The sequence below is a fragment of the Camelus bactrianus genome, chromosome 8 (genome assembly GCF_048773025.1).
Source record: "Camelus bactrianus isolate YW-2024 breed Bactrian camel chromosome 8, ASM4877302v1, whole genome shotgun sequence".
NCBI lineage: Eukaryota > Metazoa > Chordata > Mammalia > Artiodactyla > Camelidae > Camelus > Camelus bactrianus.
Window position 1 is genome coordinate 45,588,285 of NC_133546.1, and position 19,868 is coordinate 45,608,152.

General features: G+C 42.2%; 1 protein-coding gene across 2 annotated transcripts in view; it reads right to left on the minus strand.

Moving 5' to 3' along the window:
* Positions 1-1,700: 1,700 nt before the first annotated feature.
* The window catches only part of NR2E1 (nuclear receptor subfamily 2 group E member 1), a 104,598-nt gene continuing 86,430 nt past the window's right edge, over positions 1,701-19,868 (minus strand). For both annotated transcript variants that reach the window (XM_074368545.1, XM_074368544.1), the window contains 7 exons: positions 17,715-17,802; positions 15,875-16,110; positions 14,235-14,381; positions 12,031-12,127; positions 11,494-11,643; positions 11,132-11,237; positions 1,701-7,697 (listed from right to left, as the gene is read on the minus strand). In XM_074368545.1, coding sequence (XP_074224646.1) covers positions 7,535-7,697; positions 11,132-11,237; positions 11,494-11,643; positions 12,031-12,127; positions 14,235-14,381; positions 15,875-16,110; positions 17,715-17,727 — 912 coding nt within the window. In that variant the 5' untranslated portion in view covers positions 17,728-17,802 and the 3' untranslated portion in view covers positions 1,701-7,534. The remainder of the gene's footprint in view (positions 7,698-11,131; positions 11,238-11,493; positions 11,644-12,030; positions 12,128-14,234; positions 14,382-15,874; positions 16,111-17,714; positions 17,803-19,868) is intronic.

Genomic DNA, 19,868 nt, shown 5'->3' on the forward strand with positions numbered 1-19,868 from the left:
GTGAGACAGAGTGAGGAGAAAAGTAAGCTCCTAATAAAGGCACTAACTCAGTAGACACATTCCATATTGAGAAGCAGGGGATTGGCCTTCTATGTAGACTCCAAACTTCAGTCATGGAAGCGGGGCAAAGAGCCTGAGCTCTGGGTTCAAAGCAACTGTGTGACTTTGGAGATGTCACTCACCAGCCTAAACCTATGGAGCCGGGACCACCTGCATCTGGATTGTAGAATGTAGATGAATGTAGATGCCCAGGCCACAATTCACACTTGCTTAATCCCAATCTCAGGAGGTGGGAACCCACAAACTACATTTTAACATTCTCCATCAGTAGGTGTTATGCATGCCATTCCATATAACATGAATTTAGTCAAAATTTTTGTTAATGATTGTCTAAAACAGTAAATGAGAGGGAAATTATGGCACACATCAAGTATCAGAATTATTATGCAAATACCAAAAAGAATTCTGAGGCTTCATAGATGCTAATAAAAAATGCTAGTGATAGTAAGAGTAGCATAAGAATGGAAAATACATCCATTATGATTACAACTATGTTAAAATATATAGGTACATGTGTAAGAAGTAGAAAAAATAGGCAAACATAAAAATAGCTGTGTTAGGGAGGTGGAATTATAGATAATTTTTCACCTCCAGATTTTCCTATATTATTATCTAATAAAAGAAAGTAATTTTTAATGTTGTTATAATGTTTTATTTGAAATAAAAATAACTGCCATTTCACCTCTGGACCATAATCCACCTACCATGTATGTGTGATATTCCACTAGGCACTCTATGTGTTAGAAACTGAATCAGCCAGCCCAACCCCCTCAGGAGGGAAAACAGCTGTAGTCCCAGGACCACTCAGCTTCCTGCATGCCAGAGAGGGCACAGACTGTGCATTACTCTAGGCTCAACTGCTGTTTATGGGGTTCCAAGGACTCCTGAAACAAGCAGTTTAGGGAAGAATGTGTCACTCCCTTGGGCCTGACAGCCTTAACCTTACTTCTGATCTACAGATAATCTGGACCCCCTGCCCCCTCCTCTACAAGACTCAAGTTGCCCAGTGTATAAAGAATCAACTGATCTTTCCTATTCCTCTCTTCAGCACCTAAAGAGAGCTTCTTTCCACTGCAGAGCTTAGAGTGGGTAAGGGGTAGCCTGAAGCACTGCTGGCAAGAACTGGCTTCCTCCCCTTGGCATTCAGAGCTGATGACGCTGGATGTTGGCTGGCCCCTGTGGGAGCCAACCACAAAGAGCTGGAGGAGTCAGTTCAAGAGGGCACAGCTCTTCCCTGCACACCAGCTCTCCCCTCCTCCAGCCTCCCCACAGCCTCTGGATGCTTTGCTCCGAATCACAGGCTGCTGCCAATTACAAAAGCACTCTTAACTCTGTATCGCAGTCCCTTGATTGATAGCACTGGTGAGGGAAATTATAAGCCTTAATGATCACGTTAATTTCTGGGGAAAGGGAAGCGGTCAGAAGAGGTTCTCAATCATAAGCGCCACAATCAGCTGGGTGAGTTCAATGACAGGCCAGAGGAAGGAGAGAGGGGAAAGAATTAACTTTTTTAAAGGTCACCAGTGAGTAGGGGGCGAGCAACCAGGCACGAAGGATGAGAGGCCCAGATGACCCTGAAGCCTGAACATGACCCCTGTCCCAGGGCTCCTGACCAAAGGCCATGTCATTGTCTCTCATCCTCAGCTACACAGCCACACTGGAATAATCAGGGAGCTATCAAATACAGATGCCTGGGACCTGCCTCAGAGATTCTGATGTAATTGCTCTGGTGTGGATGCAGCTTGGGCACCGAGCATTTTGAAATCTCCCCAAGTAATTCTGTGTGCAGCCAAGATTGAGAACGACTTGTCTAATTGAAAGTATTTGGACGGGCAAGTATTCAAAGTTGAGCATGTGTGGAAATTCGATCAATCTAATTAGCTCTTGCCACCAAGAAGAATTTCTTCTGGTGGTCTCCTGGCTCCACCTAAAGATAATGATGAGAATGATGGGAATGGTGAAAACAGAAAGGAAATTAGACACCACTAAGGCTCCTGCTCCTTTGCACAGATGAAAACATTGAGGATCAGAAAGGTTAACTGACATTAATCATAACTAGAACCCCAGCCTCTTCACCTTGGCCAGCACTCCTTCCACTAGGTTGGTGGCTAGGCCAGTGCAAAGAAGATGCCCTAGATGACACTTGGTGGGACAGGAGCTGGGTGCTGTTCTCCAGCAGAGCCCAGGCCTCCACTGCCACTTGCTCAGTGTCCTGTCCACTGATGGACATTAGAGATACTAGGAACACAGACAGAATAAAGCCACCTGGCTTCCCTGAGGATCAAAACTATGATCTTGGCCTCCTCAGAACTTGACCCTACTCACAGTTTCCCAGCAGAGCACTGCAACATGTTGGTACTTCAGAAAGCTGCCCAGGCTATGTGGCAATGTCCTGGTTTCTTCATCAGAGAGACTGCTCTCTGCACATTGCTGATAAGCCCAGCTCAGCAGTGACTGAAAGCTCTGACGACCCTCTCTAATGGTCTATATGCAGATCAGCAATATTTGGAGGGATAAAAAGCCACTTCATGTTCCAAAATGAGCTTCAAAAATCTAAAAACATAATTTAAAATATAGATTACATTAAAAATAAGCCATATGTCATTTGTGATAAAGGTACTGGGGCTCTCCTTCAGTTAGAGTGATTATTCTTCAGTTTCCATAAGCGACTATACAAAATGTTATTGTAAAATAAATGGCTTGAGATTCCTAGAGCAGCTTCTTAGCAGAGTGTCTGCTAAGCACCTTCTATATTTTCACTTATCCACCCATGTCATGATGGAGGTCTCTCAAAAGTTCACTGAAGTGGCCTGGATTGAAAAATTTGGGGAACCAAGTTCTAATCATGGGTGCAAAGTGTGACCTACTTTACCAGTACAGTAAGCATTGCAAGCAAAAGCATATTCATAATTGAAACATATGTATTCTCTGTATTTTTCTAACAGCTTCTGAAGTGTTCATCAAGCATGTGTCTGATTAAGCCCTTTTAAATTCTGAGCAATGAAATGGGCTCTCTCATACCCTCTTGGCAGGAGTGTAAATTGATACAACCCTTTTGCAGAGCCATTTGGTTGTATGTATCAAAATTAAAAATGCATATAATTTTTGACCCAGAAATGCCACTTCTAAGAATTTATCCTACAGAAACACCCCCACAAGTCCACAGAAGTGTAAATAGAAGGATGGTTCTTTGTTGTTTAATTTATTATAGTGAAAAACTGCAAGCAGCCCAAGTCCACCAATAAGGAATTTATTGGGTAAACTGTAGTCCACCCATAAAATGGAGTACTAGGCAGATGGTAAAGCAAATAAGGTAGAGTCACATGTACCACCGGGAGAGCCACACATATACAGACAACTTGCAGAAAACTTGAGGGCTTCCTTTTCTTTCCTGTTCTCTACCTTATTTGTTTCCCCGCTAGTTTTATTGAGAAATAATTGACATACATCACTATATAAGTTGCACAACACAACACAATGGTTTGATTTACATATATTGTGAAATAATTACCACAGTAGGTTTAGTTAACATCTATCAACTCATATAAATACAATAAAAAGAAAAAAAAATTCTAAAATTCATAAATATTATGAGGTGAAGATTTAGTACCTCCACCTCTCCTTCCTCATTCTCTCCCCCAAATTTTATCATGCTTTTAATTATACCAATAATTAGTGTTTGCATCACTATAGCAATATAAATATTGTTCACTGAAGAATGTATTAGAATACTGTGATTATATGTCCTTTCTCTTTTTTTTTTTTTTTTTAATTAAAGTGTACCTGACCTACAACACTATGTTAGCTCCAGGTACACAACACAGTGATTTGATATTTCTGTACATTACAAAATGACCTCCATAGAGGGTTTTCATTTGTATATAAATGATTAAGGACAGCAATCACAGTGCAGGTCTCTGGCCAATGGGTTCAGTTCTTGGGATCCTAAGTAGGAATGAAAATCTTGAACTATAAATGAAATAATTTGGGAATCTCAATTCAATTTTGAATTCATCCTCCATTCTTTCTCTTCCCTAGCATCAAAGAACAACTAAAAGTAATTCAAACACAAATATAAGACTCCATACCTAATGGACATAGTACGTAAAATACTGCTTTTGAAAATTGACCCATCCAGATTTAGAAAAAAACATTTGTCAGAGGAGAATCACTGAAGACTGGTTTTCAACTGCAGTAATCACTTGGCTGGGTTCATCTTCTCTTGTTTGTATATTCAAATTGCATATATTGAAATTTTATATCTGGAATTTGTATATTCAAAGACTACTATGGCACCTCCCCCACAACACCAGCCATAGAGGGTGTCTGCCTTAAAATCCACGCAAGCAAGGAGATTCTTAAAGTATCCAGGCTGTACAGAGCAGAGATCTCAAAATTCCAGAAGAGACTGCTATTGGGTTTTTAATTCTGGTTTTTTTCAAGTGTTAAAAGCCAGGTTTGATTCTTCTTTGTAATGGTAGATGCCCCCGACAATGGCAATTCAAGTAGGAGTCAGTATTTTGTGGCATGTCACAGGAAATTTACTCCCTTTTAACTTTACTGAGAATATTTTAAATAGATTAAAGTAGATTATGACTGTGATAGATTTTATTATAGGTCAGTGATTTCCCCCTCCTCCATGCAAGGAGTATGACTCCCCTTCTCCCCTGAGGTTGAGTTTGGCCATGTGTAGAAAGTGAACATATGTGAAGAGAGCTGCAGCTTTAAGTGTGTTTGCATGGTTTGGCTCAGACCCTTGCACTTCTGTACTCTGCATGCAAAGTTGCTTTAGGGAAGCTGCTAGTCTGGAATTGGAGTCCGCTTAAACCCAAACTGCAATGAGGAGCCCAGACCAGGTGAGACTCCTGGGACTGGCAGTGCAGTGAGCAAGAAATATAGTTTGTTGCTGGAACCTCGGGAGTTGTTATTCAGCATTATTGAAGCAAAGCTTGACTAATACATGGTTGCACAGCCTTGGATCCATTGCTCATCTTTACCAAATCTTGTCATAGATCTCATATTTGTTTCCAATTCTCTTTTGTCTTACAAACTAAATTAGTTCAGAAACGTTTGAGGGTCTTCTTGGTACTCTTCACCAATCCCAGCCATTCCCAAAGGTAATCACTATCATACAGCTAGTGTTTACCATACTTTTATTTGTTTTAAACATTTGCTATACATTTATATATCTATCAACATGATCAAGTATTGTTCTGCAGGTTACAAAACTTTATATAAATACCAAGCTGTATCTACCCTCTGGGATTCACTTCCCACCCTTGCCTAACACCGTATTTCAGATTCACCTATGTTGATACGTCAGCCCTAGTCCATTCACTTTAACTATTGTAAGACTGTCTGTATTTACCACAATGTATCTATTCTCCACTGGTGGACATTTTGGTTGTTAAATATGAACAGTGTTGCAAGGAACATTCTTGTACACATTTTCGAGTACCTATTCCTTTGAGATGAACTTCTCGGTAGAATCAGCAGACAAGGAGTGGATGACATTGATCTGGTACACATGCTCTGTGCAAGGTCATTTTAACCAAGAGCTGCTAGTGCCTCTGCCCTAGACTCCTGCTGGAGATGCTGCCCAGAAGGAGCCCATGGAGCCCATGGCCTTGGGCACCTCTGATTTCCATCACTGGCCTCTGGCTGTGGAACCAGTGCCCTGAGATTCTCTGAGAACATTTGAATGCACTTTCTACTGCTCCTTCCACATCTTACTCACCAAAATGGTTCTCCACACTTTATTTTTTTGATCATTAAATAATTTCAAGTTCCTGGTCAGGACTGAAATGTTGGCAAGAGAATTAGAAACAGAGGAGTGAGTGAATGAAGACTCTGTTAATCGGCCTCTTTCTTCCTCACACAGCAATTTTTCTAACAGATGCAATTACATTTGAGAGCTGCAGAGAATGGAATCTTATGTTTTATTTCTTTATTCATCATTTTACAAATGGGATTCACTGTAAAAAGGAAATTGCCTTTGTGGTTCAGTTCTTCAGGCTGCAGTGCTCCAAACTTCAGTTTTTACACCAGCTGCCACCGCCACCTTGTATCTGGTGGATGAGAATCAGCCAGGGAGGGAGGCTAAGAAATTAGGCAGAGTTCATTTAAATTCAATATACTTTTTATTCTTTGTAAATACAATGAGTACAACATTTTAACTTCACAAATCAAGTTAATTCACTTTGTACAAGAAAAGTTTTACTCATCCTATGATAGTCCAAGTGTTGAATATTTTCCCTCAGTGCTAGTATCTAATAAATCAAAATGTGAAAAGTACAGCAGCTATTTTTAAATGTTTGTTTCTACATTTCCATAAGTAGAAATTCATACCAAAGGAGCAGCTTATAGTGTAGGACGAAGTGTATGTGTGCACACGTGCAGGCGTACAAAGCTTTACTAGAAACCAGTTTTCTGAAAGGTATTGAAGAGTCTCAGGCAGTTAGCAATGAATCAAGAAGCCTTTTGGCATTCATCTCCTTGAAGTTCCTTCTGGCCTCATGTCTCTGTTCATTTACTGTCTGGTGTGACTTGCTGAAACACGAGCTTGCATCCCCATTGCCTTTGGTTTCAGCACTATGTTAACGGGACAGCAGTCTCCCTCACTCCATTATTCATCTCCACTTTATTTGGTTTTGCTGTTTTTATTCTTCCTCCCTCAACTTGTGTTCTTTTAGTAAAGCTCTTTTGTTTTTGAGATGTTATCCAACGTGAAGTCCTGGTGAGAATCTCATTTTCGTCCACCAATTTCTTTGACAAGGTTGCTTGGCCTATGGTATTAAGAAGAAGAAGGACAAGGGGAGGAGGAGGAAGAAGAAGAGGAGGAAGAGAAGGAGGAGGAGGAGGAAAGAAAGAGAAAGGAAGAAGACAGAGAAAAAGAAAATCTCACAGCATAAACTACCTTTCATTTATTAACTCAGTTCTGAAGGCCACTTCATGATGTAGTACAATAGAAGGGGAAATTTTGATAAAACTTTTGATTTAAAACCTAACCATTATTTTTAAAATAAATTCTCCAACATAAGATAGTTGTTCTGAAGGCTGCTGTATGATGTTATACACTGAGCTATATTCGGTACCCAACTTTATATGCTAAAAGGGAAAAGAAAGTTCTACCTGCAATTCAACTTTTGATATTTCAGCCCAATCTTCCAGGTAAGAGGCAGAATGGCATCGCCTGTGGCAACCCCCAGTTCGGCCCTCTTCCCAGGGCATGGCAGCAGTGAGTTCCTGCTCAGGCCATCCTGTCACACTCCCTTCCCTCCTGGGCCACCCTATCCTGGGTGAAGCAGCAGGTCAAAGCTACTGGAACTGTTTTGTGTCCATTGACATTTTTTTCTTGAAGGCTACACATTTCCAGGTTTATGCTTCCTGAAGGGTTTGTTAGTTGAGACTTGTTCTCCAAGGGTAGAAGTTCATCAGATACTGTCCCATCTTGGAAAGTGGGGACTTGAAGAGCTTAGATATCACTGGATTTGTACATATCTGAAAGCAGTCTTGTAATTGGTACGTTGCCAATGGTTTTTTTGAAAAACACTTCTTCTATGGTTGATGGACTAATGGAACGTAAAGCTGGCAAAAGTAACAGGAGTTTTCCAAAGCGACAGGGTTGAGTGGGATATCTGGAATAGGAGAGGCCATGAAAGCAAGGTAAGATCCATTACTAACAGGGTTAATATCTCACCCTTGAACACACACCATCTTCAGCATGATTTCCTGATCAGGCCTGTTTAACAACATACTATCCCTGCAACAGAGTCCTAACGAGGCACTACTGTCCCTGTTTCACAGATGGAATAATCGAGGCATGGAGACCATAACAATGCTGCCAAAAGCACGGTGACTGTCTCTACATAGCAAAGGGGTTGCATGTTGTTTGGAGAAAAAATAATTTTAAAAAGCATGGTACTAAGTTTAGGCCAAATAATAAACTTAAGGTTGCCAGTGTAGAAACCAGCCAATGGTATTGATGATAAAACTAGTAACAATATCCACATTTTCTGATTCTCACCAGACTATTTCTCTCAAATAAAATGGATTCTTTTTCTAAGCAATTCTCCAAATTATTATTCAATCACTATACTTAGTCACTCTCAGGAATAATTCCACCCTTATTACGCTGCAAATTAAAGATTAAGTTCTGTTGGGTGGCAGTGCCACCCAACTTTCATGTCAATGAAATTGGCATATAATTAAAGATGTGAGAAATTGCTGAACAATTTCCCCTCTTGATGTCCAACATACATCTGTGCTCAGATGTGCAAGCTCAATTTTCTGCTGCCTTTCAACGCATATAAGCGACGTCCTCACTGCAGCCCTGATGCTTCTTCAATCAACAGCTTGGAACAGGTATCAATACAGTCCACCAGGAGGGCTCTTTCCAGTGACACAAACCACCCTAAAGACTGAGCTTCGGGGACACTTATCTGTAACTCAGCCAGGTTCAACCCATGGCCATAGGTTCTAGAAACTGACAGATATACAAATTCCTACACAGGAATTAAGAACATTGAGCTAGCTGAACATTGAGTTTAACTGCCCAATAGAGTCCAGGCGAGCAACTTTCATACTTGTCTCTTAGCTCTGGGCACAAGAGACTCCTTCTCTTCAACCTGATACTAAGTTGATAATTCATTCTGGGCCTCTGAAGACCTCATTTGGCTCTTTCACTACCCAGCTTCACGACCACCCACGGACAGGGACCACCAGGCCAAATTTAATAATGTGGTATGGACATGGTGGAGATCCTCTACATTTTAAAAAATACTTAAATCCCACCACTTGCTCTCCTTGCTGAAAGCATCTCCTATGTTTCTTGGAAAGCAATCCCATGACCCATGTCTCCCTTTCGCCTTGGCTACCTACACTCTTCAATAGCTCTGTTTCCCTCCAAAGGCAGGCAGAGAAGCTCCCTGCAGTGGGTGGGAAGCAGTGGCACACAAGCCCCCACCATGTCTGCAGCACCCACCCAGCATGCTGAAATTTCTCACCGTGGGAAATAGTTACTTTCAGAAAGGGTGGATTTTGGAGACTCCATAGATAATTAACTCTTTATTTTCTGTGAGTAGATTATCTACTCCCCTACTCACCCAATTCTTTAATTCCCTAGTTAGGAAGGGGCTGGTTAGTCACTCAATGCAAATTGTTTATTATATGTGGAGTATTGTACTACTCAGAAACATAACAGTGTGTGTGTGTGTGTGTGTGAGAGAGAGAGAGAGAGAGAGACAGAGACAGAGACAGAGACAGAGACAGAGACAGAGAGACTCTCTGACTACTCAAAATTATTTTGTAGAATATCTATGCCCCTGACTCATCCATCAGCATACATAAGAAAATTTTCTCTTCAGGTGTAAGTGTTTTGTCACAGATTCGTGTATGTGCTCTTTGGTTATAAGATGTAGTTTGTGTGAAATGCCAATTTCTAGCCTTCTTCTGATGTCCTAGATAGAGAAATCACTTATAGCGCTGTAACAATTAGCTCAGTTTGCAGTTTTGACAATTAATGCACAATTAGCTCAGTTTGCAATGTTAACTTTTCATTTCAATTTCAGATACTATTTTTCTTGACAGTAAAGTGCTACAGAATAATGTTCATTAATTTGAAGGAGCTAAGAAGTAAGGCATAGTCAGTTTTGTCACATGTATGACTCTTGACATTAATACTAAATTATAGCTGTAACTGACATCATGAAATAAAAAGTTCATGTCAAAGCAGATGTATTCCTTCCATGAATAACCTCATGTTTTGAGGGTGAGGGAGAAGTAGTACACTTGTAGTTTCTTTAAAAGAGACTTCTATTAATTTGTGGTTTAACTCTCTCAGGTAGCCCTAGAAGTAGCTCCTGGGATGTTAAGCTCTCTCAGACTCTCCTTACTTTCCTCTCTGGCACCTCCCAAGGCACCTCTACCAGCCCCTCTTCTGGCTCCTCTTGGCCACCCCACCCTGCTGGAGCCCTACCATTCAAGGACCAGCTTACATATCTTCTTCTGTATCCACCAGACTTTCCAGATTTTTTTTCTCAGCCCCTCCAACTAGAATTTATCTCTCTCACTCCCCACTTTGCTTTTTCTTTCCCCTGGTCTGAGTTGGAGTAACACTTCTGCCTACTTCCTACAATGATAAGTGGCAGTGTCTTGTCCTTTCTCATGTCCCACAGTGCTCACCAGGAGCCCTGCACAAAGTGAGTACTCAGCAAAGTCTTGACTAAATCAACACCTGGTAGGTTCCACTGCTCTTTAAAAGCCTTGCTTTTTTCATCTGAAAATGGAAGCAGAAGGTCTACACCTCTTGGTGGATTTGTCCATTTGGTGGGTTACGAGGAGCACTGCTGGAACCCCAGTAACTGAGAGTTTCTATAAATAGCCAAGAACAGTCTCTGTCAGTGAGCCATGCTTGGCCAGAAGTAACCTGGTGGATGCTATGACCCAGAACAGCTCAAAAGATACCAGTCACCAAAGCCAGACAGCAGTTATGATGGGGTTAAAGGTAACGTCTTTAGAAAGTTCTCTGGTCCTCTATGGGATCGGCATCCAAAGAAAGGCACCTGTCTTTTTTAGAGGATCATGTGACCACTCTCTAATATATCAGCCTATATAACACTTTAACCTTCATTTTTTACCGTGTCCATATCTGGGTCCATTCACCTAAATGTGTTCAATTATTTTGTGGGGCTTGTTCTGGCGGGGGAGGTAATTAGGTTTGTTTGTTTATTTAATGGAGGTACTGGGGATTAGAACTCAGGATCTTGTGCATGCTAAATGTGCACTCTACCACTGAGCTACACCCTCCCCCTGTTCAACTATTTTGATGGATCAACTTGTTTATCCAGGACAGCTGCTGGGTGGCTGGTAGCCCTTTCACTTTGATAATCTAATTTGATTTGCTCCTCTCACCCATCCTTCAAAATAGGTGAGGACATAGATTCTAACTAAATTAACTGGCTGGAGACAATATAATTAATCACAGTGTTTCAACTTGCTCTTTACTGCCTGCTCACATATTCACAATGGAAGCAATTTTCTTAAGTACACTTTCAAGGCAAACAAGGGTCACCTGGTATGGATATAGCTGTTGAGAGTTAGCTGAGCCTCATCCTGAAGAGCTGCGATGGCGGCAGCATTCCGGAAACTTCTCAGTTCAGAACCACTGTGTGTAGGAACTAGAAATGAAGACCAGGAAACTATGATAGGCATCACAGGAAATGCAGATGGGGAAAGCACTCTCTGGAAGTGGATGGGCAGCAGGAGAACATGCAGGTCCCCATGGCTATCAAAAATGGAGCCAGACTAAGAGCATCAATTCCCTTGAAAACCATCATCTCTTTTTGCAAGAGTCATTCTGAACTTGGAGGTGGCTGAATTAGTGAGGTGGCAAAACGAGGGAAGGAGAAGAGACAGCAGTTTGTGTCTGCTTACCAGCTTTGAAAGTGACGATGCATTTTAGACAGGCAAATTCAGTGGCATCTAACCGTAGTTGTCTAAACCGAGCCACCACCTCTTGTAAAGCCTGTATTTCAGATATGATCTTGTTCAGCTTCTGGGAATCTGTGTTGTCACCATTCATGCCTAGAATAAAAATATGGAATAAATCCTCTAATATGAAGGTATTTTCATGATTTAATATTGATTTTTGACAAAATCTTGCATATCAATATCTGTTCAATTGTCACTCTAAGATATCTGATTCCATGTAAACTGGCTATATTGTATGAAAGTTAATATAAAATCTTCTCTTGGATGATAACAAACACAGTAATTTGCATTTAAATAACAATGCAAGCAGTCATGAATACAACAAAACAACATTATTTGCATTTAAATATAGATTTATAAATGACAGGTATACTCTATTGTTCAGCAGGAATTTGTTATTCTTTACATGTTGTTCTTTTTTCAGTAATGTATTTTTATGGTAATTTCTACAACAAAGTCATTAAATTGTGCAATTCTTACCAGATACAGCCAGTAGAGTGTTAGCATCAACCGGAATGGCCCATTGTGCTATTCCTAGAACAAACAGTTCTCTCCAAGCATCTTCCAAAAGCATCAGCTGTCATACAATAGATGTATAATATAATATAGCATGTAATTTATAAATTTATAAACAATTTCAATATGTAAATTTTCATTATTTAAAAAAGTGTTTTAAATGTCTGTCTTGGTGGTTTTTCCTTTGAATATTCTAGTTTTCCTTTATTTTCCCATATTTTCCTCTTTGAAAAGGTGACTATACATAAGCACATGCATTTGAGAGTCAGCCATTCCAATTTCCCAAATTTTGCTTCCCTTGGAAAAGGATTTGCCCTTCTTATCCTTGCATTCATTTGTTCCTGACCACCTAGAAACATCTCCATAGACCCAGGCTCTATGAAATGCCACCGGCAGCTCAGCAGGCAGATTCTCCTCATAGAAAATGTTGATATTATCAGGACTGGGGACTCCAGACTAAGCATGCAGGCCTGGGTCCCCACCTTTCTGGAGGGTTGGGGGGGCTGGGCTGGGAGAGAGAGCGATCACTAATTCCCAAGAGGCATACAGGGAAATCAGAGTGTAATTATGTTAATCGGGTTTTGCTGAGTTTACCTCATCTCACTGTCTGATTTTTCTGAGACTCAGAACTGGACAGCATCAAGGTGCTTGTCATTTTCATTCTACTAAAATGTGCTACTGAATATTTAAAATGAAAATCTGGCTCCTTTTCCAAATTAATATACTGGATTCCACTTCACTGCAGTTTGCTTGTTGTTGAAGGCTTTCCACTGAAGGGCTAAGTGGCAGACAGTAAGTAAATTTTGTTTGGATTTAAGAGTCTACAAACACTTGTTTTGAGAAAAAATAGCCAACCTATACACACATACATGTGTGCACATACACAGAGCAATTGGTCAGAGTCAACTAGTAAAGCTCATCAAAGATTAAAAAACTAACCATCTTGAAAAATCTGTTTTTGAAAAAATCTCTCAAAAAACCAGTTAGTCTGGGATGATTTATGTGAAAGGATTTCCTTTTGAGAGCTAAGGGTTGAATTGTGAAGGCTTGTAACCAAAATCACAATTAGACCAAAAGATTTCATTTTCAAAATGCTTTATTTTTAGTTTTATTGCATTAAGTACAGAAAATAATACTTTTAAAATGCAAGGTAAACAGTATCTAATTCTGACCACGTCTGAAAGTCCAGGCCATGAAAAAAAGAACATCCCATGCTCGAAGATTAAATGTTTTGAGCACATTGAGACATTGAGTCTCTCTGTAGGAAATGTACTTCATATTAAGGGGCACTATTATGCTTTAATTAGGTATCAAATGAATTAAAGAAACAAATCCTTTGCTTTTGGAACTACTTATTGGCCTTTTGGGAAATTTGTCATTAATTTCCATGAATGCACTGTAACAGCCAATAGTTGTGAATACTTCATTTTCTTTCTTTCCCTTAAGGGTAGAAAAATTCTGACAGAGGCCATTTCTGATATTTCTAACAACAAAATTTCTGAGTTTTGGTATGAGCAATTTTAATGGCACATAATTTTTCTCCCTCCAAATGTCATTTACAACCACAGAATTATGTACCAGACTATTTGTTTACAAAATCTCTAAAAGCACTTAAAGAATCAAGGGAGGTGTGCAATGCACTCTTTAATTCTGCATGCTAATAAATAAGTGGCCAAAACTGTGAGCATCACAATGGAAAACACAAAGCTGAGAATATAAAATAATGAGACTAGTTCTAAAAATTTCACAGGGAATATTCTCATCACCTTCTATTCTGTTCTTCTAAACACTGGAACTTCTCACTTCCAGTGTTCTTAAGAAAACATTATTTTGTTAACATTTAAAAAAGTCATTCAGATTTTTTAAATTTGTGATTAAATTCGATGTTTCAATTAAACTAAAAAAGAGATAATGAACTTGTATATTTATTTCTTGTAGACCACATCCAACTCTCCTGAAATAACATTGTATTTCCTTTAGTAAGGATTCCACAGCTAGATATTTTGACCCCATAGCAAGCAGCTAAGAAAAATGATTTCTTCATTTTTGTTAAGAACAGATGCCTGGCCTTAGTGATTTATCCTAGTAACCTCTAATTTCATAAGGCTGACTACTGTTGCTTCTTTCCCAACCCCATTCCCCCAAGAGGTGTGCCTGCTTGGTCATACCTGGTCTTGCAAAGATAGCGTGGAGAAAGCTGGCACACTCTTAGCCCACTTGATGCTCATAAACAGCAGTCTGGCAGCTGATTCACACACTGATTCTGTGGCCACCTCATAGAGATACATTGGGGTCCCATTCACTTCATGAGGGTACTGGGTGGGGAAGAAAGAGAAACACCAGGGAGTAAGGAAACCACAGCTTTGCAAGAAGAGCCGACTTAATATTTTTCTTATTAGACCAGGGAAGGAGATAGGAATATGGATGTTCTGCTTAGGCAGTTGCCATAGGGAGATAAAAACCAAATATCAATATCTACAAAGTTTGGGAAATAATAATTGTTGGGAGAGGCCCATTTCCATTCTTCGGATGCCTGTTCCTTCCAGAGGGGCATCTGGCTTTTCTATCGCCTTCAGCAAATTTTCCTCAGGCTGAGCCAAGGGCCAGGACTGTCTCCCAATTTAGACAAGAGCTGCTTGCATTTGTGTAAATAAAAATAGATGTGAAAAAAGTATAAATTAATAGGCATCCCAAACACAAATATGCATGTGAGTATTTTTAGAAGGGATTAGTATATTATGGAAATATTTCAATTAGACATCTTAATCATTCACAGAGCACTCCCATTCATAACTGACAACATATTCATAACACTACTTTCCCAAGCTTATTATACACATCAAGGGTAAGAAAGCAATATTAAGTACTGTGTGTGAGCATGTGCCCAGGTGTTTGGCTTCCCTGCAGTGTGGGGCTGCAGGTGGCCCTCCTCTGAGGGAGATCTGGAGCCCTTCCTGGCCTGGAGTGGGGGCTTTGGGTAGGTACCAGCAGGAAGCCTGGAGGGTAGTCCCTAGGAGGTAGCCTTTGAGGTGGTTCTGGCTGTGGCCTTGCTAGTAGAGACTCAATCCTGGTGTATATCCACATGATTCAGAAGAGAGTATGGGAAGAATGGGAAATGAAGCCAGGTTCTTCAAACTGTCCTAACAGGGTGAGCACCACATTTCTCTCTTGCATAACTTTGTCCAAGAGATTAGATCCCTGCAATTTGCAACTGAAGGGCTCTTCTGCCAGCTGTAGGCAACTTCTTTCTTCTAAAAACGGATGTCTGCTCTTGTGACCCCCAGGAACACCTCAGCTGCCCTCTCAGTTCAGACAAGGCTTCATACCATAGGCGTTTTAAAAAATATTTTATTTTTTATTGGTTCTGTTTGTTTGGGGGAGGAGGTAACTAGGTTTATCTATTTACTTATTTATTTATTTTAACGGAGGTACTGGGGATTGAACCCAGGACATTATGCATGCTAGGCATGCACTCTACCGCTGAGCTATACCCTCCCCTCCAGAGGCATTTTTAAAAAATTCAGGTTCCTGGGCCCCACCTCAAACTTGCTGAAAGAGACTCTCCGGGAGATAGACCAGGGAGTCCACATTTGTAGTCAGATCAAAGAGTGATTTTACCGCGCACTAAAGTTTGAACACCCTTTTCTCAAAAGGGGGAGTGGCAGGCCTAGAGCTCCCGGCGGAGCTTGGCTTCGCACCCTGTGAGGTCTTCTCCATCTTTTGCCTGAGCCATCCCAGTTCAGAAGGAATGAGTGCGCTCCCTCCGCCCTCCACTTGCCGCGCTCTCGTACCCAACAAGGCCACTGACCTTGGGCGTGGGCTGAGCCAGGCTCACTAGGGTCTGCCGTTCCGGGGTGGCGGACACCGCGGCCAGCTCCAGGCCGTGGGGCTCCAGCTGCGTGACCGCGGTGAAGAAGGCCGGAGTGGGCAGTGCGGCAGAGGGGAAGTGCGCGGCCGCTCCGTTCTCTTCCTTGTGTCCACGGAAGTAGAGGGCCACCTGCTTGCGGATGGTGGACGTCCGAGGCCCCCGCTCATGCTGCACGGCTGCGGAGACAGACCGGCGCAAGCCCGAGATCAGAGACTCCGCAGCCTTTAGACACTGCGGCGCTCCCAGTCTAAGGGCCACGTCTGGGTAGGTAAGGACACCCGGGAGATGAAAAGAGAGGGAGAGGGAATGTGATGGCGCAGGGCGCTCAGAGACCGTTTAACCATTACACCGTATGCAAAGAAAGCTAAAGAGCAGCCCGGCCCAAACTGTCACGATAATGCTCGAGCCTCAGTCAAAACTAGGCATGTTCCCTGTGTGTTCAGGGCTCCTCCCCACCCAGGGAAGGTCTCAGAGAAACCACAGACCCTCCGGGCATCAGTAGCTAGATCTCTGCGCAACGAAGGGGAAGGAGAGCATTGTGCACTGCCATGCACAACATCTCTGCACTGCCATGCACAACATCTCTGCACAGACTTTTCCCACTCAGCTAGACGACCACTCCCCCCACCTCCACCACCAACCCCCACCACGGAAATGCCGTTTGGCCTCCGAGGGCCCCAGGAGAAAAGGACCCGAGCCCAGGGCCTCTGGGGGATGGGACGAGGGAAAGCTGGTCTCGGAGTGTGCTGTAGGAAGGCAGGGAGATGTGACAATTACCACCAACAGTTTAAACAAACAAATTAATTCAGGGCAATCTTCCGCTCGCCGAGCTTGACAACTTGTCAATACACAAGTTCAACAGGTTGGATGCTCCCTCCTGCTTCCTGCGCCGCGGAGGAAGGAGCTCTCTCCAAGGGGCGCTGTGCCTCACGAAGCTGCCACCCAGCCCTGGCCTCCCACCCTTCAAAGCCCACTCTGCATCCCGTCCTGAGGCCTCATTCCTTCCTCCCGGCCATGACCCCCGCCTCATCCGGGCCTGGGGCGCCCTCGCCAGGCCACCTGCGGGCACGCACTTGGACTGCACTCTTAAGTCCCCAAAGCAGCCTGACCACCTAGTTCTTGCTGTGCGCCTTTAAGAACCTTCTGGAAGTTGGGTGTCTGAGGCACCCACTGGTGTATCCCTGCCTCCCCAGCCCCTTCGTTTAGAACCGAGAGAAGGCCCTGAAAAAGCCCAGATCTCCACCAGTGGCCGTCCTGATTTTGGAATCTTGGTGAATCTGCAAAAAAAAAAAAAAAGACTCCACGTTCTGCGTGTTAGTGTCTCAGCCCTCCCTCCTTCAACTGGTCTCCTAGTGCCCAAGGTATCCTCTCCGGGAGATTATCGAGAATGCAAGATCCTGCTGGATCCTGCTTAGTTATGGCCACAAAAGGGCTGCAATGAGAAGTGAGAAGAGGAATTAAGATGTGAGGCAGGAAATGTCACACATGTGTCCCTAGCAGAGTGGGGTCCCCAGGAACGCTGTTTCCGTGGGGATGATTGTGGGGAAAATGTCCTTTCTGTGTGGGCATGGGCCTTGCCCTAAGGAGTTCAATGGTGTGTGTGTGTGGGGGGGAGGGGGGTCGTGCAGGGAGATGATTAAAACTGGAGGCCAAGTCTGAGCACCTGGAAAGAAGTACTCGAAAGATGATTTACATGCATAGGAGTGCCATTATTTTCTGTACATATAAAATTTACCTACTACTCAACCAACGTTAGAAGGATAAAAAATGTACTAATTACCATCTTTGTTCATGTTGACTTCCAAACACTTCTTCAGCCGACACGCCCTGCACTGGTTTCTGTGAGTCTTGTCCACTGGACAGCCTCCCTAGAACAGAGCGCAGGTGGTCAGCAGCACCAAGGGCCTTTAGACTAGGGACGCGAAACCAGGGCCTGGTGGGGGAAACGGTGTGGAGGCGGTAAGGACCCCTCCACAGACCTCGGAGCAGCAAGCCTGGGTCCGCGAAATGCGATGGCCCTGGGCACCAGCAGATCCAGGAAGAGAAAGCGCTGGGATTCTCGGGGTACTTCAAAAGGACCGTTCCTGACCCTTTGAAAGCGGAAGAGAAGGAAAGACCCTCTCCAAGCAGATGAAAGGCTAGGCCGCCTGGTTTGCCAGACTCAGCTGTGACCGGAGAAGCTCAGGAGGACAACTGCCTCCCGGCGCAGAGGTGGTGGAGCAGGGGCGAGAGTTTTCAGGACCGAAGACAGCGACCCGCCCCAGAGGAGGAGGCCTCAGAGCTCAGAAGGAGCTGGTTTGCCTGCCGGGATTCCCCGCCACGTCCCCCTCCCGCCAATTCTTCTCTCCGCTTTCAGGTTTTAAGTCCACCTCTTTCTGTCATGTTCTGGCTGAGCTCATTTATCTCTCAGATAAACATCTCCCATTTATTCTCCACTCTCCTGTTTCCTCGCTCTTGCTTTTGTACGTGAAGCCATCCTTAAGACCAGCATGTTGAGAGTTGTCTTGAAGACTAGTCTCAGCCCAGATTCATGGAAACAGCCATTCCTGGAAGGTGAGGCTGAAGCCAGAGTGATTAGGAGGGCAAAGACTACGGAGGTGAGGATGGCAAGGGAACTGCCCAAGGTCTGGGCAAACTCTAGAAATGCCCACCATTAAATATGACCAGGAAGATAATGTGATGCACTGTCTGACAAAATGATAAAATGGACTGAGAATATTAGCAAGATAACTGAAAAAAAAGAGGTAATTGTAGCCTTAGAAATATTTATCTGAGATGCATGAGAAAATAAATGTTTTACTTAATGCAATTTTCTGGATAAATACTGGCCATTAAAAGAGGAAAATTATAGAGGAAAATTCTAGTAGAACTCATTCAGTGTTAGGTATTATGACTGAGGAAACATATACATAAATACATAAAGAGTCATACCTATATATGTATTTTATACATAGGAAATACATAAGAAGTTTGGTGCTCTCCTGTGTTTTTATTATTTGTTACTGTTACATTTGCAGTGGGAAGTAAGAGAATAAAATAAATGCATTTTATCTTGCTTCATAATCTCAAAATTTCATATACTCTGGATTTGGAGTAAGCATATTTTCTGAAATATCCCTTAGGAAAAATTACACACTTGAACATACAGTTTTTATGAGATCTTGCTCCTCTGATTTAAAATATGTTGATTTGTTTAAAGTAAAGGTAGGGCAGAGGTTCATAACAATTTCTAAACATCCTCATTACTGTTAATAATACATTGGAATATTATTTACCCAATCTTAGAATAAAAGAGAGAAAGGAAATTATTTTTCTTTCCTAACTGAACTCTTCAGGGAATCTTTGCTGACCAATGTAATAGCTCAATGTAAAGAAGTTTAAATAACTTAATGTTAAATATAATCATATGTCTATCCTCAAATGTTATCCTCCTAGTATTCTGATAAACATACTAAAGCAAAATGGAAGCCTTCATTAGTTCTTAAGAGTGTCTTCAAATCAGATCAAATGTATACAAGTATCTGGAGCCTGAGAGAAAGATGAGCACCTCAGCTCAGTTCATTTACTCTCTCTGTAACAACAGGACCACCATGCCTGATGAATCTATTATTACTCCTTTACAAGTGCTGGGACTGACATCAATATATTTGAATTGATAGCCAATCCCTTTGAAAATATCAAGCATAATATCTGAGATTTTGATCCCCTAATTATGTGCCTTGCATAAAAGTAAAAGATAATTTAAGTAGAAGCCTGATCAAATCTGATGACCCACAGTAATCCCTTCTTCCTGAGGAGCTCCTGGGATACAGCCCTGTGTGTATATAATATGATGTATCTATATGGTGAAGCTAGAAACTGATACAGAGCTGTGTACCCAATTAAACAGGTAACAGGACTTGAAAGTTCAAAATAATGTATGCAAATGCAGTAT